We start from the raw sequence: 25785 nt of genomic DNA on the forward strand, positions 1-25785 counted from the left end.
CTTAATTGACACTGATGTTTTCTAAAGTTTAAGACCCCGCAGAAGGGTAGATGCGGTGATTTTCTACCTGTTTGTAACCCTTGGTAGGTGGAGGCAGGCAGATTGCCCTAAGTTTGAGCTACATAGACCCTGTCTCAAAAAGCAAACATACCTAACAAACAAACAGAACCCAGAAATGGAAAGAATACACACGGATGGAAAACTAGGCAGGATAATTTAGAGGTTGAGGACAAGGTCAGGACAGAGAGGCTGGAAATGGAGGAAGGTGCATGGCCAGTGGGGACACCAGGACCAGATCTGTAATAAAGAACAGAGGGGCAGTTTTCCAGCAAAGGCAGCCAGTATGACTTGACTTCCCCAATGCTTTGAATTTTAATCAGTTGATTTAGGTAGTTTTTCAGTTCTTCTCTTTCCATCATAGTAGGTTATTATAAAAATAACATTTTAACTGAACAACCAGGAGAGGGAAAAGAAACCCTCCTTTCAACTTACTACTGCAGTAACTTTCTGGTGTCAGAATGTATGGCTAGTATTACTATGCAGATATAGACATATTTACAGGGCCAATAGAAATCCCATTGTGAATGATCAGCAGTCAGATTAGTTCTGTTTACAAGGTACTTGAAATGCGTTTAAGGTTTCTTTTATCTATCAAGTACTATATCTGCATGTACACCTGGATGTCAGCAGAGGGCACTAGATCTCACTAAAGAAAATTGTGAGCTACCTGTGGCTTCTGGGAATTGAACTCAGGACATCTGGAAGAGAAACAAGTGTTCTTAACAGCAGAACCCCCCTATTTAAGATTTTTAAATTTTGTTAGTAGCACGGTTCTCTCTCTCTCTCTCTCTCTGGTTTTTTGAGACAGGGTTTCTGTGTAGCTTTGTTTTCATTGACTTCATTTTCTGCATGTGCTGATTGTATGTTTGTAGTATGGTACTGTAACAACCCTACAGGAGGCATAATTTGTGAATGATAGAAATTAATTTGGCATGCAGTCTCAACAATGGGAAGTCCATGGATCCCATGCACATGGGCAAAGGAGTGTGAGGGAATAAACATGGAAGAGGATATCAAACTCGCCTGTTTAACAAACCTGCTCTCCCAGTAGCCACGCAGCCCAAAAGTACATTGTTCCTTGAGTCCCGAGTTGTCACAGCCTCATTTCCTTAAGAGGCCGTTCCTCCCAATACGGCTGCACTGGTGATTAAGTTTTCAACACATGTGTTCTTGGGGGCTTGTTGAAGTCATAATGACTGTTTGCTTCTTTAGATAGTTTATGAGCATTCCAGATCTCCCTCACCATGTTATAATAAATGGCCCTACACAGAAGAACTTTGTACAGATATACATAAGCTAGTCTGTTTCTGGATACATTCCTTTAGGTGGACTCAAAGGGTGTGGACGTTGTTAATGCTTTGGGTTCGTTTTATTAAGTTGTCATTCAGAAACACTATGCAAGTCTATGCACTGTCTCTGATGCCAGAAGAATCTTTTCCAAAGTGCTTGCCAGTATTTTGTTGTTTCTGCAGCTCTTTCCTGAAATTCATATTTAGACAGGTGTAAAATGGCATGTTAATCGGTGTATAACTTGGTACTTAGATATTTATTGAATGCATGTGAATTCACTTATGTGCTAGAGAATGACAGTGAATACAAAATCAAAACGGGCCCTGGACATTCTGCCATGCTGTGTAAAATGGGCTGTGTATGAATAAAGTCCATAGTGCGTTTGGTACTGATCATCTAAGAAGATAGAAAAAAACTTTTAAAAGTGTGTGTGCACACTTGTGTGCGTGTCCACGTGGTGGGAGTGAAATTTTAGTGTAGTGGGCACGGGGCTGTGAGTTAAGGACTGAAGGAGCCAGGCCTCTGAACAGCAGCAGGCAATTGAGCACCGTGTTCTAGGAACTGGAGGCATAAGGAGGAGCAAAGAAATGGGGAGGCTGGCGAATGCAGAGCCCAGTTATGGGTGGGCTTAAAAACCATAAGGGCTTTGGCTCTGAGCCTTAGTGACTTAAACCTTTATAGTCTCTCTGTGTTGAGAACAGACTGAGTGCAAGTGGGTTTAGGAGCTGGGGAGGAAGTGGTATTGCTGGGATTGCAGCAGGAGATGCTTTCTAGGACGAGGATTGTAGCAGGTTCTGGCTATGTGCTGATGCTGATGCTGGCTGTTAGAAGGGGAGCTTGATGGGGTTGAATGAGCGATGAGGAACAGATAGATGTGCCTTTCAGCTGACGTAGAGGGGATGATGATGATAGAATGGAGATCAGGGACTCAGTTTTAGAGATACTGAGTTGAGGCAAATAGTAGATATAAGCCAGGTATGGAGTCGCAGCTTTGCAAGCGTGGTCTAAAAGACTTTGGTTTAGGGATACAAATTTGGGATCCAGAAACCTGTAGGTAGCATGTGAAAGCAGCACACTGGCGGAGGATACCACTAAGTGTGGAGAGTGACTTTGTCCAGGACTCCTGTCTGGTCCTTTTAAGCTGAAAGGAGTAGGGAATGAGGGAAAATCATGGAGAGGTCAAGAAGGGACAGCTAGGGATGTTGTCAGTCAGAACTGGCAACAGAAGATCAGTTACCCACATCTAACACCACTGACAAGGTAGTAGGGCAGGTAAGAGCAACTTGGAGCAGGTAACAATTGACTAAAAACACAGGTTTGTGCATCTATTTGACAGGAAGCCTAGAGGAAGGCCATTTCCAGTTTGGTGATTAAGTAATGTCGTCTCTTGCTTTCTTGTCCTTCCTCCCCTCAGTGTACTAGTGACAAAAATCAGTTAAAACATGGTCGCCAAAAGTTCCACATGCCACAAACTCGGGCTACTGTTCTCAAAGGCTGGAAGCCTAGGGCAGTGTCCCAGGGTAGTGGCTTTGTTTTCACATGCCTGTGGGTGTTTATCAGGGAGGAGACATATTTCTTGACAGCACGCTTCTCAGAACTCAACCAGAGATGATCATCACTCCTTTCATCCGAAGAGGTCAGGAAAGCACGTATTCAGCTTTAAATGTTTTCTCTGTGGGAACAGCAGAGATAGAGAGTAAAAATGGCAGTTGGGGAGCCAGGAAAGGTATTAGAGATGGGGGTACAACCGTAAAATACTGTCTTGACTTTACTTGCCCATAGAGCTTTTGTTTATTTGTGATTTGGAGCAAATAATTTGAACCACTTGTCCGTTAACTTTATACATAGATTTTTAAGGTTTTTTTTTTTTTTTACATTGTCAGTTTCCTTTTAGTTTGCTTATTCCTCTATATAACGAGACCTTCACCTTATACAGGAAAATGACACATTCAGTTATCATTTTTATAATGTAAATCATTATATATATCATAATATAATCATCTTATAGTTTCATTTAAAATATTTTGCTTCTCTACACAATGTATGTTGGTGGCCAATCAGAGCAAGGAGCTAGTATTTGTAGGGCAGTCTTTGCTAGCTTCAGTTCTACGTCATTTGTTGCTCATGAGGACCTGTGAGGGAATGCAACTGTAGTCACCTTCTTCTTTTCAAGAGACAGGGTTTACCTGTATAGCCTTGGCTATCCTGGAAATTAGCTCTGAAGACCAGGGCGGCCTCTAACTCGGAGATCTGCCTTCCTGTGTCTCCCCAGTGCTGGGATTTAATGTGCCATCCACTTGGCTGTAATCACTCACTCTACACAGAGGAAGTAGAAGCCCAGAGAGGCTCAGTAGCCTGTCCCCAGCTGGTGTGTGGTGGAGCTGGAATTTAATTAAGCCACCGGCCTCTAGATGGAGTCTTTTTACCATATACCACAGCTCAGTTTTTAGTTTGTTTAAATATCTCAACGCAAATAAGTATTTTTTTTCTATAGAAATTCCCTTCTATTTTGAAGTTTCGTTCTGAGGTTTATATGCAAGCTTATTAATGTGTCTACGTAGCTCTGTATTAAAATAGAAAGCTTTGCTTCTGACCTTTAAAGAATCGTAATTAAAACGCTTTACATGATAGAATTTGCCATTTCCGCCATTGTCACCTGTACAGACTTTTTTTTTCCTTTTTTCTTTTGATACAGGGTTTCTCTGTAGCTTTGGAGCCTGTTCTGGAACTAGTTCTTGTAGACCAGGCTGGCCTCAAACTCACAGATTCACCTGCCTCTGCCTCCCGAGTGCTGGGATTCTTACCTGTACAGACTTTGTTACATTAAGTACGTTCGCATTGTTGTGGACCCAGCATTCCCATTTCTCAGACATTCATCTGCTCTCCTTAATCCATTACAAATTCAAACCCTATTACCTAAGTGTCCTTTTCTCCCAGCCCTTGGCAGTCATGCCTATTCTGTCTCTATGAATTTGCATGCTCTGTTGAAGCTCCTAGAAGACAAACCATGCAACAGTTTTCCTCTGTCGATTGACTTAACGTGACTTCGCGTCACGTCTTCAACTTAATTCACGTTGTGGCCTTGTCAACATTTCCTTCCTAAGGATGAATAAAAACACGTATCTATCCACACTGTGCTTTATTGATCTGCCTATGAACACTTTGGTGTCTTCCACCCTTGGGTTACCGTGACTATTGCTGCTGCTAACATGGGTGTTAACACCTATCACACACCCCACTTTCAGCTCCTCTGGGTGTTATATCTAGACAGGGGATGGCTGGAAGATACGGTAAGTATATGTAGTTATTTGAGGCACCCTCCCGCTGCTTTGCACAGGGGCTACACTAGTTTGCCTTCACAATGGCAATGCTCAAGGCTCTAATAACTCTGGCTGCTCGTCGATGTTTGCTTATTTTACACTGGTCATCTTGGTGTGGGTGTGAGGTGGTAGCTCCTTGTTTGGATTTGTATATTGCCAATGAATGGCAAGGGATGTTGAGGAGCTTTCATCTCGACACCTTCCCGTTGATCATTGGCCTATCTCCTTTGAGACATCTCTGTCCTTTGCCCATTTTCAAATTCAATTGCTGGGATGTTTTGTAGTTTTCATTATTCTTTCTTCTAAAACTTTTAAGCTATTTGGATCTTAATTAGAATTTTCTCAGTGTCTCCTTTAAAATAGGTCACAGGGATGATGTTAAAAATGACATGAAACTGTAAGTTTAATTCAGGAAAAAGTTAGCACATATTCACATTCACAACCACCTTTTTTAATGCTTTTCCAGGAGGGACAGAGTATATGTGTATATTGTCCATATGTGTGACTTTTGCTGCTAAAAGACCATTCAAAACATTTTTTCCTGCCATACACAAAAGCTGTTGTTCAGTGTGTATTTTATAAGCAGATTGTTGGCTTTATTTGGAGACTATTTAATGTCACAGTACTATCCAGTGAAGCTAATTTATTAAATATACCTTGCTAGTGAAAGCATTTAGACCATTAGAGTTTTATCGCAAGTGAACAAGAAGCCACTGTTTTGAGCTATGCAATTTATTTGTTATTGCTTTGGGTTTTACGTTAATTTCCTAATTCCTAGTTACTGTAGATAATTACTACAAAGTTCTTTTTATGCAGTGGCATGTAAAGAGCTGAAATTATAGCCATAGCTGTAAAGAGGTTATTGTTTGTGTTTTAACCCCGCGTTAATTTGGCTCTTTATCTTCCTGCTGATTGCCTGCCTCGTTAATGCTTCCGTGTTACCAGGTGACTGCAGGCATCTTTCCTGCTCTAGTGGAAATTGCCAGACCTTCTGCTCTGGCTGGTGCGCCAGCCTCCTGATTTGTGCCCTGTATTTCTACTCTTCAATTTGGACAGTTGTGCGCGCCCCCACTCCACATGATCCATTTCTGTTTCCAATCCTGTGACCCTTCCAAGCTCTGCTTCCCCTTTTCCCACGATATTCACTACCCCAATTCAGGGTTGAAGTCCCTGTCAGGTGTGTGGTGTTCTCTCCCCCAATTGTAGAGAACCTGCCTCACCTACATCCCTGTCTTTTTCTTTACTTGTGTTGTCTGTGTTCCGGCTAAGATGGTCACTGCCTAGCACTGTGTGTCACCTCACGGAGCATGGTGACTTTTCTAGTTTACCCTTTCTTTTGCAAACTTTTAGTTTCTGTAGTAAGGTGTCAGATGTTTCTGGTGCACATTCCTGTGCTTTGTGATTGTGTGCAGTTAACCTTCCTGGCTAAGCAAGTAAATACTTGTGTAACATATGCTCCTATGTGAATCCATTGCCCAGATCCTTTAAAAATGGTCTGTTACTTACAGTAACACTGTAGTTGATTTTCATTCTCTCTTTCTCTCTCTGGATCTTATCCACAAAAGCTGTACATTTTATCAAATATGAACTGAGACTCAATTGCTTTTCAATGCCAAATAGTCTTTCGATGATGTGTTAAATCTGTTTGTCATGTCCGGTTGGTAGAAATTACCTTGGCTGGTAGATGTTTGTGGTTCTAAAAATTGCTATCATTCCTCTTTCTTCAAAGGTGTTTCTCTTGTAGTGTGGACTCGCCTACCTTTCCCAGAGTATTCCTTGGAGTAGGCTGGATCAGGCCTGAAAGACTGGCAATACCCCCGTGAAGGCCTCAGGGCTTTCTCTAGGAGAATAAAATATTTAATAGAAGTATCAGGACAGAGGAGGGCCATTTAGTAGTTCATTCTTTAGCTTTCATTTCCCACCCTACGAAACACATCCATTATGAAATCATGAATTTTCCAGTAGTAAAGTTGACTGTCTTCATAATAATCATATAAAAGATATGAATGAAGGCATTGATTTGGTTTCTTTCTTAGTGAAATAGAAGGAATTGACCACTCGCTACTGTTTGCAGGTGAGCCGGAGTGAAATAGTTACTGCAACCTTGCCCATCCTTCTTTCTTTCTTTGTTTCTGGATCCATTTTGTATTGGGTGTCATATGTTTGAAAGCAGCCACATAGACTTCAGTGTTTATTTTTTTTTATTTTATCTGTGTTCATCATCCAAAGAAAATTCATTACAAATAAATGTTTAAGCATTAATCATGAAGGAAGGGAAATTTTCTTACACTTGGCTTTCTCTTTTCCAATACACTCCATTTTGCTATACCCCATGATAGTCCCACCATACTGCAGAATTTTTTCTATAGTTTCATTTATAGTTTAAATTTTATATGTGATTAGTATCTTTCATACTCTTAAACTGGAAGAATATGGTTAACATAGCTATATCTAAAAAAATAATTTACATGTTTATTTACCACCAAAATCCCAACATCATATTTCACAGATTAAGAATTAAACAGTCATACTGGGTGGTGGTAGTGCACCCCTTGAATCCCAGCACTTGGGAGGCACAGGCAAGCAGATCTCTCGAGGACACCCTAGTCTACAAAGTGAGTTTCAGGATAGGTGCCAAAGCTACACAGAGAAACTGTGTCATGGGTAAATAAAAAAAAAAAGAATTAAGCAGTTCTAATTTATATGGAACTAAAAAAGTCTACAAATAGCCAACACAATCTGAAGGTGTAAGGAACAGGGCTGGAGGTATCACAACAGCTAACCTCAAATTATATTACAGAGATAGTGCCCGAAGACAGCCCGGTATACAAAAATCCTCTTAGACCAATAGAATAGAGTGAGGATCTGTAGGGTGGAACCTAATTGTTGAGAAAGGAAGCAGTGGGGAAAAAAGCCTTTCAACAAATGGGGCTGACATATCTGTGAGATCTACCTACAGAAGATGAAATAAGATTCCTACCTTTCACAGTAGATTAAAGGTCTTAATTTAAAACCTGAAGGTGCAAGAGGGACCCAGCAAACATTTCCGAAGACACAGAGTAGGCGACACTTTTCTGAACTGAACTTGGTGATGCAGGAACTAGCCCCAGGTATCAGCAAGTGGAATTTCCTGAAATTAAAGAGTTTGTGCACAAAGGAGTCTAGACAAGCATCCCACAAAATGCAAGAGCATCTTTACCAGCTGTACTTCAGGCAGGCAATTTATATCCCAAAACTGCAAAAAGTAAGTAACAAGGAAATAAATTTGCCAGTCAATAGATGTCCTAATGGAACACACATGTCTCAATAGAAGACACACAGAAGACTAAGCACTATTGAGTGATAATATCCCTAGTCATCAGAGAATGTGAACTAAAATTACTGTAAGATACAACCTTCCTCCAGTCAGAATGGTGGTCATCAAGCAATCTGACAAGTGAGTGCAGATGTGGGGAAAGGGGGGGCCCTTACTCATTTCTGGGGGGGATGCAAAAACAATACGTTGTTTGGGAAGCCGTTTGTAAGTTTCTAAGAATAAAAATAAATACACTATGACCCAAGTATCCCATTCCTGGGCATATACTTGGAGAAGTCCACACCCTATCACCAAGATACTAGATTCCATGTGATAGTGCCTCTCTATTCACGACAGCAAGGCAAACAAATCAGCTCTATATGTCTGGTCTGTCAACAGATGCATAACAAGAATATGGTACATATACAAAATAGAATATTACTCAGCTGTAAAGAAGAGTGAAATCATGAAAAATGCAGGAAAATGGATAGAATGCAAAATATATTGAGGTCACCAAAACTCAGAAAGAAAAGAATCATGTCTTCTCCATGTGCAGATCCTAGCCTACAGTGCATATATGTATGTTTACATGTATATGTGTAAATAGCTCAAGTGTGTATATAGAATAATGTTTATAAGGTAGAACAAGTGAGGCCTGTTAGGTGATGAAGAATATAATACAGGCTAAAGGACTTCATCAGAGAGCATAAAGCTATGGTTTTCCAGTTTCACTTTTTTCATAGTAGATATGTTTATAGAAGTGTAAGATAGTGAAAATCATTTTTTAGATTTATTTAAGTATACAATGATCTGCCTGCATGTATGCCTGCAGGCCAGAAGAGGGCACCAGACCTCATTACAGATGGTTGTGAACCACCATGTGGTTGCTGGGAATTGAACTCAGGACCTTTGGAAGAGCAGGCAGTGCTCTTAACCACTGAGCCATCTCTCCAGCCCAATAGTGAAAAATCTTAAGCCCTCTATTGCTTCAGAATCGCCGTTCTGAGTGTAGAAATCCACATGGATCTATGGAGTTCGGGACTGGGTGAGCGTGTGTTTGAGTGGTTAACTTAAACTAGCCATGTGCTTTTTTTGTGCGTAATTAGAATAAAGTGATTTTGATATAAAATTGTGAAAAATGTGGTACTTAGGCAGTGCACCTCCCATTTTACTCAATGTCACCAAGCCTTTCTGTAGTATCCGTGGTGCATATGCTTCATTATTTCTATAACCATCCCTCTCAGGCTCCCCTTAGCACCCAGTGGAATCAGCAGGAGTGCTGGGGAAGCAATGCTGTTCGGTGGTCATGTTTTGTGTGGGCGCTTTCTCCTCACAGCTCAGGCTCAGCTTTGAACTCATCTACCTCTGATGCTGGTTCTTTTTTCTTTTTCCTTTAACTGGGTTCTGTGGTCCAGCACAAGGATGATGATTAGACATCAGACTCAGCACCTGGGATCTGCTTTCCCATGGTTCAGCACAGGGATGATGGTGGGGCATCAGATTCACTGTGCCAGTCAGACACGTGGTACAAGCAAGCTGCTCACTTATCTAAGTTGCTTTTATAAAGTGACAACGTAACAATACATTACCAGGATTAGTCCCAGCATTAGAAGTGTGACTTGGGAAGGCTGGAGAGATTGTAAAGCATTTGCCGTGCACGCATGAGAACCTATGTTTGAATCCCTAGCATCTACATAAAGAAGCCAGGCTGGAGAAGGGGGAAGGGAGATGGCCCTGGGGCTCACCAACCAATCTGCTTAACCTAACTGACAAATGCTAGGTCAACAAGAGACCCTGTCTCAAAAAGTCATGGGGAACAGCCACGAGGAATGCAATCCATGGTTGATCTCGAACTTCCTTGTGCATGCATGCTTGTGTACACACGCTTCCTGTTCACATGTGTATGTGTATGTATCCACATGAACACACACGTATTGGGAGACCAGGTATAGAGGCCCATGTCTGCTGTCCAAGTGCTCTGGAGGCTCAGCCCAGGAAGCTGGGCAACTTAGCAAGACTCTGCCTTTTGAAGTTAAGCTTTTGGGGAAATTGGTAGAAGGGATAAAACTGGATGGGTGGGCGAATCAAAGATTCCCTTAGAACCTTCCTAATGAAAGTGGCCTAAAGCAGGCCAGGGGATGGTGACCGTGAGTGGGCAGTGTGCTTCTGGGTGGGCTGTGGGTTAGGGTGAGGACGATGTAGGTCTTCTGAGGCCAGCTAGGCAAGGTCTGCAAACCTGTGATACCTTCAGCGACAGTACTGGGAAAGATGCCTTTGTGAGGATCCTTCATCTTCAGGGCTTGCTCGGCCTTGGCTTCACTGTAGCCGTGGTCCAGAAAGTTTGATCTGTTTGCCCCACCTTGCGCATTGTTTCTGGAGATGACTTTGTCCGGATGTTTTTGCACATGGGACATTAATTTGGTGGATTTATATTCTCAAGGTCTACTTTGCCATTCCTCTAAAAGCAAGTGAAAACGGTTGGCCTAAAAAAATAGCCGGGTGGGTGTTTGAATGTGTACATGTGTGCTGTAACTGTTAGGATTATTTAATTAAGAGTCAGTTTGTCTTGTAAAAATGATGACTTTTAGTGCCTCAGTGTCGATGGTGAGAGTGTGTATTAACAAAATTAGACCTTCACTCCTGGCGTGGAAAGAAAACTGATTTGACAAACATCTGTTGCAGCTCACTCTCTACTCCTTGCTTTGCAAAGGTCAAGGGACAGAGTTGAACCGGGAAGGCATCTGTTCTGGGACCTTAGAGACTAGTCTAGAATAATGCTCAAGAAGCAAGTATGAGGGATGAGCAAGAGCAATAATGGGGTGGGGCGTGGTGTTGGAGGGAGGGCGACTGGCTGGAGACCTTTGTGGAGAAGCCATGTGTATCAACAACACAGCCCAGAGTTGATGAAAATGTAAAGGTACGGGCATTGAACCCAGGGCCTCGCACACACTAGACAAGCGCTCTGTTGCTAGGACAAGCCAGTGAACACAACATTCTGGCATCAGCACCTTCTTTCTATGCCTTTGATAAATTACGATACCATCATTTTCATTAAAGGTCTTTCCGACCCTTGATACTCTTTACGTCTGTGATGCTACCAGCGTGGATAGCATTGAGAGACTTGGTACCAGAACATATGGAGAAAACGCGATGCCAGTATTTTGATGATTGTATAATGAAAAGGAAATGAAGATAAAATAGGCACGAATAAGCCGGAGAGTGTCCACCTTGAAACACAATAAGGAATTTGTGTGATTGGGGTTGGGATCCAGAAGGAGGGTGGGGCAGAGCTTGAGAATTCAAGGTTCATTCTCATGTAGGTCCTTGAGTAGAGAATAAGTTTGTGAACTAGACTTCCAAGAGCGAGTGTGTTTGAAGAGTTCTGACCAAAGAGTAGAGTTTGGGAAGTGCATGTTTAGGTCCTGTGACCGTCATAGTGTTCCTAGGACATCAGGATGAGAAGTGTATGCACAAGGGGAGCTGGAAGCCTTTTCCAGGCACACTTCAGTGAAAGACACTCCACGTTGTTTAACAAACGAGCTGTAAAGATGAAAAAAGGGTGAGCGTGCGCCACCTGCTGTTCAACTCCAGACATTTTTATTTAAAAGAAAATTTCCCCAGCTGCATTTTTGTTTCTGTTTTGAGTGCTTTTCAATTTTCATCTGTTTCTTTTTTATTATGGCTACCTTATGTGTGCACGGGGCAACTTGCTTGTCCTAATGTGAAGATGAGGGGTAGCATGTCAGTTCACTTCTGCTTTGATCACGAATTTTCCACAAGTCTCCTTCCTGAACGGTTCTTCTGCTGTCTTCACTTGAGAGAAGCTGCGTGAGTTACTCCAGGCTAGAGGCTTTCAGCCACATTTCTCGCAGCCTAATTGCTTCTGTCTTCTGCTCCTGAATAATTCAGAGGAAGTAAGTGTGTGCAAAGCTTCCTTCTCTCATCTGAAGCAGCGTGGTGTTGCGTTCATTCTGCATCCTGATTCTGATTCCGTAGTCCTTGTAGAAGTTTGAGTGTTCAAGCTTCAAGCACCAGCTTTCACAGTGGATAGCTTTTTTTTTTCTTTTCTTTTTTTCTTTTTAAATCCCAAGGAAAACTTCTGTTCTTGAAAGCCGCACTTCTGGGGTAAATTCGCCTAGACCACTTCCTATCCCCCAAGCATCTTTGATGCACAGGGCAGGAAGCTCCTGGTCAGTGGCCAGCACCCACGAGGATCTGAGTGCCCACAGTCATAATTGTAAGTCAGACTAATGTCACACTTTGTGGGTTGCTGAGACAGTTGTCCCAGGCAAAGCTAACGGGCTACAGCAAACTGCTTTCGTGTCTGTCGCTTAGTGGGAAGTTTGCACATTAATTCTTAGTAATTGCTCCAAAGTCTGGCAGAAAGACAAGTTCTTAGGAAGAGATTTCTTGGGATGAATGTCCAGGCTAACATGTCCATGGGACCTGCTGTATGAGGGACCTTAAAGTATGTTATTTGAATTAATGTGATTGTGGGGGGGAGGCTGTTTGCAAAAGAATAGCAGCTGGGGCTCTTGTGGTCCAACTGGAAAGCGGAAAAACTATCACCGCGGTTTGGTTTGGCTTGTGAAAGATTGTCTTGGAGAAGTGCTTTGTAATCGCTTACTTTAGATGCCGGTTCCAAGTGAGGTACAGATTATTCATCTTTAAGCTATATCGTAAATCGTTTAAACTCGGGGGAATACGCAAAAGTTTCCGTAAATTCTGTTTTCTGCCTGTCAAGTGGGCAAACAAGCCAAGCTCTCTTTCATTCAGAAGCTATATTCGGAAAAGTGCTTTTTGTTTTGTTTTTTTCTTCTTGTTCTATTTTTCTCTTTTCCCCTTAAATTTCCTCACAAAACAGTTCATGAATTAGTTAAGACAGTTTTGGAGGGCCTGCTGTGCCCAGGGCCACAGTGGGTACGGGGGGGGGGGGCGACGATGACTGCAGGGTACAGAGAAATGTCATCATTTCATTATTAATAAGAAGCAGATGAGAAAGATAGTGTGTATGTTTGTGAGGAGGTGTCAGAAATGAGAGCTCTTTGCTTTAGCAACAAATCCATGTCTTTTTTTTTTTTTTTTTGTGAAGAAATTGGACCAAAGTCGTTGAATCTCTTGTGTGCTGAACAGCATCACATGGCTACCATACATGATTTACTATTTCCCTCCTGCATCCCAATACCTTCGGTTATTACCTTGGTCTTCTAGGGGACATAGAGGCTCAGAGATTGCATTATAGGTCCAAAGTCACACAGCAAGTGTGTGGCAGGACGGCGTATGGACAAAAGGCACTGAGTTAACGACAAAGGACACGTTTCACACAGGTCCCTTAATGCAGCAGCTGTTCTCATAGGCATGTAAGGAGCTGCATGGCGGCTCTTGACAAAACCTAGAAGAGATTGCTTAAATTTAAACAGGATTGTTGTCTGCCTGTTGTTTGAGATTTTAAAGTGGTGGGGCAAAGCCCATAGGGGTTGCATGCAACAACAGCCAATTCTCCGTGAATGTGAAAAGGAGACTCACATGTATATTATTCTACAGTAGTCTCCCACGTAGACTTCTTTGTCCTACAGCGGAAATTTTACAAAACAAACTATCCAGACAGAATCCCCAGCGAGCCCTAAAAGCCATAACAGTGGACTTGGTGACGCTTGGAACAGACACATTCCTTGCTATCATAGCCAGCATTTCCCACTGAACAGCCATGTTGATTTGGCCACCGTCCATCCAGGAGTAGCATGTCTGACCCTCCCAAGGAGGCTTGCGAAATGCTTTTGTCTTTCCTTTTTGTCCTGTAACAAAAGGGTTTACCAGGCACCCACAGAGCCCGTCTACTGGCCGTGTGTCCCTCGTACAGATTAAGCATTCACATCAGTGAGTCCCTTTCTTAGTCTGATTTGCTAGCCCGTTTAATCTGTTCCGTGTAGTGCCTGGCAGCTTACAGTTCTCCCCCTCCCCATCCTAACTCACGGAGAGCAAGCATGAGGGATGCCAGCGTGAACATGGCTGCAGCTCTCCCTGCCTGAGCCTGCTTCGATCCTTTTAAATGACTATACCCGGAGGATTTCGCAGTTGTACAGAAACTGATATTTCTTCAAAGAGCTTTATCAATTCTACCCTCACACCCCCGGCTGGCTCAGAAAAGCAGTATGATGCTACCTTATTGGCACTGCTGGTCGTGGGATCCTACAGCCTTTGTATAATTCCTTTGTTAGCCACGCTTACTAGGAAAAGAAGTAGGTCGACGGTTTCTCATTTGATTCTTTGCTTTGTAAGCATGCTTTAATTTTTATCAAATAAATTAATTTTAGGACCTCTTGGTGGTTAGCTTTGTGACCTGGAATTTATATTGACTGTACTGTTTCTTGGTTGTATTTATGTATGTTTAAGATGGGAAAAGAAAGGGTCTGTTGAGAATGAATTTTATTGTGTGTTTTCTGTGTTTGGGGACTTAAATTATAATTCAGCTTGTCAGTATTCTTGGTATGATTTTATCCTATTACCAAAGACTATTTGATTTAATTTCTGTGGGTTTTGCATATATAACTGGCAGTTGTGCAAATGTAGAAAAATCCTTAGAATTTAAATGAAAGCATGCGATTTGTTAGTTGTCTTCTTTAGTTACAATTAATATATGACTCATATGAAAGTTTTAAATGTGTATGTGCTTTTAAAAAACTACCTTAACATATTAAAAAAAAATCCTTTTCAGCCAAAATTGTCTTGCTGATAGGGAGGGGGCAGGTCATGTTAGGAAAGAAATTAATCTTTTGCTGGAGATCATGACTGTAGCCAGCTTCAGCACTGGAGCCTTTTCAAGGGTGGTGCTCGCTTCCTTTGCTTGCTTTCTCTTTGGGATGTGTTGCTAGTGCCATCAGCTAAGAACTTCACAGAGAAGAATAGTGTTGTTGGGAAACTGGCATACCGTCCTTGGTCCTTGGGGATCTTTAGAAACGATGTTACCAAGTTATGAGTGGGTTGAACGAAGAGGATAAGGAACTTTTTAGTATCTGGGAGTTTAGCAGTGTTTTTGTTTGTTTGTTTTTGTTGTTTAATGAGTGCATAGAAAAACATTAAAGCAAAAAATAATGACTTCTTTTGGATGTTAGTGTAAAGATCGCACAGTAGTTTTCTATATAACAAATGAGACAGATCATTGTGCAATTTGGTAGTAGGTCTTGAGAAAGTAGTTTTGCCACACGAGCAGGACTATGAAGACAAGAGATTTCCTTCCTCTTTCCCTTTGGCCACAAAAGCATGTTTATTTTTGAGAGACAGATGGCGTGGGGAAATGGCAGAGATGCAAACTAAAGCTATTTGCACTCTGTCAGTAATAGATCAGAAGGATTAGATAAAGAAATGGGCCACTCTTCTCTTCCACCCTGGTGGCAGCCTGGCTGACAGGAAGTGATCTGTAGTAGCAATGGGCACTCACCTGGGACTCGTTCTAGTTTCTATTGACTCATGGTGAGTTGTACAATCGTTGTTTAGCGTCAGTTCTTGAGTCTGATGAGTGGGAAGGAAGCTCTGGACCATCCCCAGCATCCTTCCAGCAGCATGCCTCTGGTTCCTTTTCTTTGCTGCAGTACAAGGATGCCACATGATTTGAAAGAAAAGCACTTTGTTTTGCTCAACTGACCAAGAGGGCAGAAGGATGACTCTTCCCCATCCTCAGTTTTGTTTTTCTTGTGGCAAGAACGGTTAGTGAGTATTGTCAATACTAGAAAGTTGATAAGACCCCATAGAGTTGATCCTTTCTCAGGCTACCTCCGGGTTCAGAGGAAAAAGTTGGTGTTTGACTAGTGATGTCTGACACAGGCAAAGGATCGAGCTGGGCAGTGTATGGCACTGACTCTGGGTCACAAGACAGGTTAGTGTGTACACCCTTCTATTAATCTTTGTTCTCTTTTAGTATCTTTGTATGGTGTGTATAAGACAGTCTTGTAATTACAAAGTTGAATGAGTTTTGCTTTTGAACGTTAGAAGCTTGGACTTGAGTGATTTGATTTCAAGCAAGGTAGGCAGACAATCTGGCACAGTGGGGAGCATTAAGCTGATTCATAGAGAATTCCAGAAAAGAGTAAAGTATTTTCTCTGTACTGATACATGGTTGTTCAAAAACTCATTTCAACTTAGACGCCAGAATGCAGTAAGAAATGCTAGTTTGCAAGTCAACCCTGGGACCAGTGAGAACCTCTTTGCTAGCAGGATGATTGCTGCGTCTGCTTAGATTTTTATGAAACAGTCACTGCCTCCTCTTCTTAGGTTCTGTCGTCTTCACTTCTGAGTCCACTTGAACATACCCTGGGATGGGAAAATGAAAATAAGGATTCCAGAAAAGTCTGTTGTAGCGTAAGCAAACGCTTCTCACAAAGGAGGGCATGAAAATAGGGCAGCTCTGGATGAGGAAATTAGAAACCATTCCAGTTACCATGCTAGCGCTGAGTAGAAGGTAGAAGACACACTTCAAGGGCCTCCTGCCTCAGAGCAGTGCTTAACCTTCCAGGCTGGAATTTATTGAGAAGCAATGTGTCAGTCAACAGCAAAGGCCTTGGAGAATTGAGAGAATACGTACATGTTAGGTCGTGCAAGTATGTTTGGCTTATTCCATCTGATAAAGTCGGTGCTCAGACAATGGATAATCATGGAATGTGAATATTTGCCATACACATGTATATAAACATGTAAGTATGTATAAGAATGTTGACATGTATGTTTGTGTCTGAGGCCAGTATATTTTGTTGCTGACATGAATTTTGACTCTGTTGTGGTCCACAGTTGACGGAACCTCATGCTAGATGTGTTGTCATAGTGAACCTTCGAGAGTTAGCACCACGCTAGTTTTATCTCCAGAACAGTGTCTGCTGTTCTGTGAGGCCAGCAGTCAGGTTGTCTCAGGCCTCATAAGAATCATGGCCTTCACTTCAGTGAGAAGTTCCTTCAGGAAGTTTTGTAAGCAGAGGATCTTTTTGTCTAAATCTCAGAAAGGTGAAGCATGCATCCAGCATTGTGGAAAATCTTATCTCCCGTTCATAAACTGAACTGAATTTGGTTCAAAGTTGGAACAAGTGGCTTAATTTGCTGCTGAGTGGAACCAGAGTTGCTCCAAGATAAAAGCAAGTCTGAAATCCAATTGTTATAACAAAAGGGACTTCTCTGACTGGATTCAAGACAGTTGAGCACCTACTGAAATCCAGTGCCCACTTGTTGTGAAATATTGGTGCTGACCCCTGCCCTGCCCACTGTATGTCCTTTAGAATGTTATGCTGAATGATGTACCACCTTGTCCATTAGCATCCTGCCAAGTTTGGAAAGTTCCACTCTGTAGGTTCTGGGCAAAGTGAGAATTGGAAAGCAGGACAGAAACTGGGCAGAAGCTTGCCAGCGGGAAAGCGGGTTGGTTCCGATCTAATATTAGGAATGTTATCTGTGCATAGGTGAGCTAACAGATGGCTCAGTGTACAGATACCGTGTGAGGACCTGGAAAGCATTTGACGTGTGTGAGCATCGTTGGTGGGGATCAAGGTCGTTTCACCTACTGAAAAACTTCATGTTGACTTCACATTAATAATTTGTTTGTGAGCAAGAGAAAAGTATCACACTTTCCTAGGCCAGGAAAAGGGTCAAAGTCAGTAAGCAATCCTGCTTCATGGTGCATATACTAAAACGGAAATGATACAGAGATGCTAACAGGGCTCCTGCACCAGGTGACACACATTTCATGTGGAACATTCTATACTCGAAAAAAGTTATGACTTACGTGTTGAGTGGCAGGATAAAACTGGATGCCTAGAATCATGTATTGACAATTTCTTTGAGAAAATAAAAGATCAGGACTGTAAGTGAAGAGATTTTGTGTTTTCATATAGATGATATTCACTGTGTAGGTGAGAGTCTTTTTGTGTTTTTATTTCACTTTGAGGCTGTATACCTTTGTAACGGGGTGAATGCTGGCAGTCTGACTTCTCAATGCAGCTTCTTTGGAGACCAGATCTTATCCTTGAAGCCACTGAGGATTTTGTCTGCTATTTTTTTTTTTTAACATCAGCTCCTTACAGTCTGTATTGTCTTCACAGAGAGGGATACTTTCTTGTGTATACATTAGGTGTGTTTGTTCCGCACTATGGGTCACTGTTTATCTTCCACCTTTTATCTGAGATGAAAACCAAGCCGGAAATGGGTATAAACTTTGACTATGTGAGGAAACAGTGAAATGTATGTTTTTACATTCTGGGAACGGCATTTATTTCACATACTTTAGGCCAGAAACTATCTCTGAAATCTTGACATTCAGTAATTGTTGTCATATTGTAGTCTCTTTGGAATAAATATGGGGGACATGTATTTATGTATTAAATAGATGTACTTTCCTGTTTTGTTATAGGTGGTAATGCTGTTATCAAGTATGAGGAGAAACCTCCCAAACAAGCATTTCAGAATGGATCAGGATCCTTATATCTGAAGCCTTTGGTGCCCAGAGTTCATGCACATTTGCTCAAAACTCCTCCAAAAGGTATTGTCTTCATTGTGAAGAAAAGAAAATTAAAAAAAATTTAAACTGTGTGGCTTTTAGGAAGTTAAACTTTGACAAGTATGTTTATGATGGTACATGTAACAATTATTTATATGTTTAAATGCCCATTGAGTAAGGAAATTTTAATAACGAGTTGCCATTGTTCCAAGAATCTGCAAATTCTACAGGTAAAATTCTATAATAAAAACCAGCAGGTAGGGGCTAGAGAGATGGCTCAGTCGTGAAAAGCATTGACTGGTCTTGCAGAAGACCCAGGATCAGTTCCCAGCTACCCATACAGTGGCTGACAGTCACCTGTATCTCCAGTTTCAGGGCATCCGATGCTGTGCTCGCTCTATCCCTTGGGCTGCACAGGTACTGCGCCCGCATGCACACAGACACACGTTCAGGCAAAACACCCCGAATTCACAAAAAAACAAAAAATAAAACAAACCCCAGAAATCAGCAGGTAGAATGGAGATGCCTGGAGAAGCTAACAAACAAAACTAGCGTTCAGTTATTCTAGGATGAGCCCCAAGGTGACAGCAAGAGACAGGAGCAGGGCCCGTTTCCTGCCTGTGCCTGCGGTTCATGTCTGTCACCTGCTACCCTGTTCCCCTTTTCTCCCTGCTGTTTGTTTCTGAAGATCCTGTACCATTCACTTTGCAGTCACTGTGGACACTGAGAGAGAGCGTGGTGTGTTGTATCTGTGTGTTCTTGGCCTGCACTGCTTCCATGCAGCCCTGTCACAGCCGAGAGCACGACAAGCTCTGCTCATTGGTCCTTGAATGCTTGTTTACCAGGAAGAATAAATGAGACCTATATTTATATCAGAAAATTGGAAAAGCAGCCAGCAGCCACCATGGCATCCCCCCTCAGTTTCCTCTGCATATAGACATGGTGTTTTTTGTTTCAAGGAAAGTGAGCACAGTGGTTTCAACTTTGAGTGTATGTATGTATGCTGGCATATATGTAAAAGATCATGTGATAGTTTGAGGTTACTGACCTGGTCTACATTTAGCAATTTTTTTTTTCTACTGGGTTGAAGGGGAAAAATGAACAAAAATATGGGGTTGGGCGAGTCCTGGTTAGGGGTAGGAAGTAGGTTATTCATTGTGCCATTAGGATCTTATTTGTCTTCTATACAGCTCTGAGGCATCAGATGCCCCCCTACTAGGATGGCATTAATAAACCATGTGTTTTTTTTTTTAAACCATGATTTTTTTAATCTCCACACTATCCCCAATAGTAACTAAAAGAAAACCCTGTGATGGAGTTTTGATCCTGAGGTGACATTCAGAGGACAACCAGAGGCCCCACTGATAACTGCAAAACCGGGCAAACCAGTGTTTGAAAAGGCCTGCATTGAGTCTGCAGGTGTCTCATAGGGGCTTTATCTGAGAGGGAGCCAATGTTTTCCATTTATGATGGCTACATACTTTTAAGAGATTATCATCTCTTTAAAGTTCCGCAGATGGACCATGGCAGTTCTGACCAGTCATCTACAGATGGCTGTTCACTTGACAACGGTTTGATGTCAAGCACAGGCGTTTCAAGCTCTGCTAGCATTTACCTGTTTAGTTTCTGGCTGCATTTTATATTGCATCAGTCTGGAGAAGAAGCTCCAGGGTATTTCTTCTTCCTAGCCCCTTGGGAAGGCACACACCAGCAGCCCTCTTTCACAAAGTATAACCTGTCTCCTATATGCAGTAGAATAGGCAACATATGCCTTCAGTATTGCTAAATGATGTCTCTCCTGCCTAGGGTGCAGCTCAGTGTTGAGCATTCTCCTAGTCTGTGGGGCTCAGATGCGAGAGCAAATAATAAATAAACTAACTGTAAATGAACTTTTCCTTGACTGCAAAATATACCATGCCTTGTCCTTTTGAAAACGGATACTTTGTTCTTGATTAATGCATATCACTCTTAATATTGTAAATATCTCATTTGTTAATAACATCTATATTTGAAGTATGCTTGATAAAATTGTTTGCATCTTGGGATTTTCTCAGTGGTTAGCTGTAAAGTTTAGAGGCTAATAGAGGACTTTTGAAAAAAATGAAGCCATTCTTATTTACAAAATGGCTTGAGTCATGCATAGTATTATTTCCAGTAAAACATGTGCTTTATGTTTCTTTCACTTTAGGTCCTTCAAGAAAGAGTCTATTTACAGCTTTTAATTCAGGCAAGTGACCACTTTAAGCATGAATGATAAAAGTCTTTTTATTTGAAAAGTAATGATTAAACATACTGGAATTTATTTATAATGACTTTACTGGTATGCTTGCAACTCAAAATTCAGGCTTCAAGGTGTCAATAATTGCATATATGACATAGGCATTGGGGAAGCTCATGACTGAGCCTTCTAACCCAAGAAGAGCACACATTATATAGATACATTTAGCTTAAAATGATTTTTAAAATATGGTTCATGTAAAATAAAAGACAGCTCTCCAAATATGAATGTTATTTTCAAATTGAATCATCTTTAATTGTAAAATTGTCTTAAGATTTACTTTTTAACCCCTTGTATTAGCTTGGCGTCTTTCCATTTTCCTGTCTCTCCCTAAACCCCTCCCAGTCCTCTTGTTCAGACATAGATTTCTAAGGTGGCCTACAACTTACACATTTAACTACATTGAGAGTCTGGTACTGTCTTTTGTGGAGTCATAGATTTTATAAAATGTATTCGTTGAAATTCCTACATGTGACATGCAGGACTGTATGCAGTCAGCCGTGAACTACCTACATGTTCTTGTTTTATATTATAGTGATAGTACACTCATGTGGCTTCTAAGCCCACTGCACACGGAGCAGAAAACCAGAGAAAAGAAAGGCCACGCTGCAGCCTGTGAACTAGCTGACATCCAGGCTTTCATAGCGCCAGCACAGGACGCAGTGGTGAGCCACGTGCTTCTCCCCAGGGTTAAGCACAGTGGTTAGTTATTTTCACAGCTAAAGGCTGACCTAAAACTAGCTCGAGCCTAAAGAGTAAACACTGCCATGTCGTGTGGCCTTTGAAGTAAAAATGCTTGTAAATATTGAAATCTCGTTTTGTCACACACCACACAGAGATCAGTTTCAATGAGTCACCTCTTGAATGTTTGAGTTGGTTCTATAAGATCACATTCATCATGATTCCATTGTGAACTGTTTCACTATCATTTTCATGATTTTCTTGTGACAGATTCTTTAAGAGGGTATTAATAAACTAAAGCCCAGGCACACTGTAGATCCTCGGATCTTCACATTATTTTCACAAAGCACCGTACTAGATTCTGGTATGATCCACAACGTAAAAGCGCTGACCACGTTCTGGTCAAGCTCAGATTTACTTTTTTATCTTCCATGTGTTTCGCCTGGGTGTTTGTCAATGAGCCACATGCACACAGTGCCCTGGGAAGCCAGGAGGTGGTATCAGATCCTCTGGATCCGGAGTGACAAACATTTGAGAGCCACCGTGTAGGTTCTAGGAGCTGAACCCAGGTCCTTTGGGTTTTGCTCTAACCTCTGAGCGCTCTCACCAGCCTCTATTTAATATTTTTTGGGGGAAGGGGGATGAAATAATATTTGAAATGTTCTGTCATTATTTCAGTTTAACAGTTAAAGAAATTCCATTTCGTACGTAGCAGAGCAGCTCCCTCGCTGCGATCTATTGAGAGTCAGCCCTCGACACAAGGGCTTGTAAAAAAAAAAAAAAAAAGAGATTAAAAAGAAAAAAAGAAATTCCATTACCTTAGAAGACCAAAAGGGACAGATGAGAATGACCTTGAGAGGCTTGGGCGTTGGTGAAAATCTTAGTTCTTCACTTCCTATTTGTGGCCTGACTGTGGCTACTTGCTAAGCCCCTCCAGAGCTCGAGTTTCTCCTTTGGCAGCATGGGAACGTTTAGCAGATAGATTCCAGTGCAGGAATCATTTTGACCGTGTAGAATATTTTCATCCCAGGTTCTCAGACAGTAGCTAATCCTGCTGCTAGGGCTGACAAGGTTGGTAGCTCTCCTTTCACTTTTTGTGGATATTTTAGAGTTGACCTCCTCCCAGGCGTCAAGTTCGTGAAATCATCAAAGCAAATGGAAAAACCCACCAAAAGTTATGAACCACCTTCCTGGGGGACTAGCTGTTGTGATTTATTTAAAGGCTATGACACTGTGAGATTCTAGGCAACATTGACTCTAAATAAAACATGCTTGCTGTTTATGATGAAAATGTCACACACCACATCATGCTATTATTACCATGGTCCCAACACTCATGGGAGCTGTTTGGGATACCGTAGGCATCCAAGTTGGGTTTACCCAGTTCTCTGTTTTATACGCCATCCCTGTCAGGTGCCATGATGTCTGCCATTTCATAAATATAGCCTGCGGCTTTCTGCCTCTCCTTTCTCTGGTATCGTGAGGTGGTTGAGGGCAGCAGACCTGCTCTGGGGAGGTGACGCGATGCTGCCACACTGTGTGCCTGCTGTCTTTTCCTTATTGCAAGGTGATGATCTTTGCCCTTATGCTGAAAGGGCTGACATCATTTAGATATCTGAAAATTTTAGTGCTTCATATTAGGAAGAATGAATCATTTTAGTGAGTCTCTTCACACGGGGCATATGAACGTATTTCAGACAGAAAGATTTTAAATGTAGAAACGAATAAAAGTGCCATAAATATATACCTGACTAGAGAAGACTTTTCCTGGAACACATGCGTAATAGGAAAGATTAGTAATGACTGCACATGATTTGAGCTTTGCTTGGTCAAAATGAACATTACAACACTTGTTCTTTGTAGCACTCTTGAAAATTAGCAAGACGGAGCAGAGCCATCACCACAGTGGGCGTTGCCTGGGCGCCTCTTGTCTAAGACCCCTCTCAAATCCTCATTACATATTCTTTGACTGAAAAAAAAAGTCAGTGTGTGAAATTCATGAGGAACCAGATAAGACCCCAAAAAGAGCCAAAAAAAATCTTGTGGGGGAAAACAAAGCTGGAAACATAACTTGGTTTCCAGTCTATTGGTTTGTAAATAAGACAGTGTGCTGGCGCAAAGTTAAATACAGAGACCGATGGCATGGAATAGTCCAGAAATAAACCCATGGGCATACAATCCACTGAGCTTTGACAAAACGTCCAAAAACGCCCAGTAGGAGAACTACAGTGTGGGGAGAACCAGATGTCTACGGCCGAAGTAACTCTCGCCGCATACACAGGAAACAACTTAAAATGCATTAAGAGAAGACTTGAAACTGAAAAATGCTTAGGAAATGAAAGGAGAAGGCATTCGTGGCTTTGTCACTGGTCATGGTTTCTTGGCTTGATACTAAAAACACGAGACGAGCAAACCTGGACAAGCGAGACGATCCCAAACACAAACCTCTGCAGAGCATGACAGACAGACAGTTGCATGGTTGGAGGCCTGCAAGACGGAAGGGACTGCCTGTAAGCCATATGCCCAAGGAGGGCTGCTCTACCAAAGTGAAATGCAGCATCATTCTTAGTAACTTGGATATAAGAACAGCTTGAACGTCTATGTAGAGAAAAAGTATGTAATATGTCCATACAATGGATGCTAGTCACAGTACCTGCAAAGGAAATGATGCTGAGGAGATGGCTTGGTGTGGGTATCAGGACTAGTCCTGTGAGCATCTGTAATCTGAGCACTCTCATGGGGAGATAGGAAGCTACATAGAAGAATCTCTGCAAACTCGTGGCTCAGGTAGCCTGGCACACACAGCAGAAAGAAAAAACCCGACTCAAACAACGGATGTCAAAGAAAAGACTGACCCTTGAGGGTTGTCCTCTGCCCTCACCATGCACACCATGGCCCGTGCATCATTCCCAGGCACCAATGCACAGGCGTACAGTGCACAGAAGAGGTGGGGAGTCTTGCTGACTTTGCTCACATTCAGTATCTAAAGTAGTCAGCATCGTAGCAGGAGAAGGTGTAATGGTTTCTGGGCACTGGAGAGTGCTCACCAAGAAACGGGAAGTTGCTGTTAGATTCAGCTATGAAAGGTTAAGATAGTGTTACAACACATGTAGTTGTGGCATAGTTAACAGGAACATGCGCTTAAAATTTGTGGAGGGTAGATTGTATGTTCTTGCTACAGTAATAGAAGATGAACACAAACAACTTAGACTATATACAGCTAAGAAACACAAAAAAGAATGTTAACTGACTTAGAACTGTGCACTTTCTGCTTGGCCTGTTTTTTTTTTCTTTATGTGATTATCTATGGATGACGAATAAAAAATAGGAACTACCCACTGCACAGGAATATAGATTTAGGAGCTGTTGTATAGAGCACAGCCTGAGGGCATACAGGACCAGAATGGGCCTAGGACGAGACTCTTCTTATTGCTTTTCAGGATTCTTTAAAATGGGGGGGTGGGGGGGTGGGGAGGAATGAAGTCTCGGGAGATGGCTCAGCAGTTAAGAGATTTGCTGTTCAAAAAATAAAGCCTTCCCCCCCCCCCCCCGAAACAAACCCAAAACCCCACCACCACCAACAAAAGTCAACTAAAGTTTAATCCTTATAAATTGTCCCATCTTTAAGTACCAAACTTTGCTTTCCCTGCCGTCTTGGCTGAGCTTTTTGCTGATTCTTTAAAACTACAAAATAACACCCGGCACCTTTTTTCCCTTTGCACTCATGTTAGCTGGCCACCAGGGGGCAGGTGACGTTTGGGAAAGAATTTGAAACAGCAGTTTGAGGCTTGTTCTAAGCAAGCTTGGACTCTTGTGTGCAGGCATTTTATATGGGGGCATTTTACAAACGGCTACATTTGACTTGGGTTTCCCTTTCCAGTGACATTATTTCTTTTATTTCAGGTTCTTGCTGCTTTTAGGGGGAGGGGCTAATAGTTCACGTGGGAGGGATAGCTTGATGCTAGTGTAGTTCACGTCCGTTTGTCCTATTTTATGTGTTAGGTGTTTTGCTTGCACGCATGACTGTGCACCAGATGCATGAATGATGTCTGGAAAATGCCACAGAAGGTCTTGGGTCCCTTGGGACTGGAGTTACATTTCTGAGCTACCATGTGGGTACTGGGAACTGAACATGGGTCCTTTGGAGGAACAGCCATTTCTCCAGCTTTTTCTTAAAATAAAATGTTTAACGAATATAATGAACTGACGAGTGGGTTGCTTATGTCTTCCTTTGGGTGGTGTAAGCTAATGGATTTTCCTTTGACAGGACAGTTTAGAGTTTACTGTTAACAACCTCCCCTAAACCAAATCTACCCAGAGACAAAACCCCCACACTCTTGACTATATGGATGGTGTTATATTTATTTGTAATAATAATATTTTATTT

General features: G+C 41.9%; 1 protein-coding gene across 2 annotated transcripts in view; it reads left to right on the forward strand.

Annotated features, from left to right (window-relative positions):
* Mtus1 (microtubule associated scaffold protein 1) overlaps positions 1-25785 on the forward strand; it is a 130669-nt gene that overhangs the window by 55926 nt on the left and 48958 nt on the right. The window contains exons 1-3 of one of the 2 annotated variants that reach the window (XM_057752411.1): positions 14014-14204; positions 18353-18481; positions 20628-20666. In XM_057752411.1, the coding sequence (XP_057608394.1) occupies positions 14015-14204; positions 18353-18481; positions 20628-20666 (358 nt within the window). In that variant the 5' untranslated portion in view covers position 14014. Of the gene's footprint in view, positions 1-14013; positions 14205-18352; positions 18482-20627; positions 20667-25785 lie in introns of those variants that run through there. The other variant, XM_057752410.1, reaches the window with a different exon arrangement.

This window comes from Chionomys nivalis, chromosome 20 (genome assembly GCF_950005125.1).
Source record: "Chionomys nivalis chromosome 20, mChiNiv1.1, whole genome shotgun sequence".
In the NCBI taxonomy this organism is placed as follows: domain Eukaryota; kingdom Metazoa; phylum Chordata; class Mammalia; order Rodentia; family Cricetidae; genus Chionomys; species Chionomys nivalis.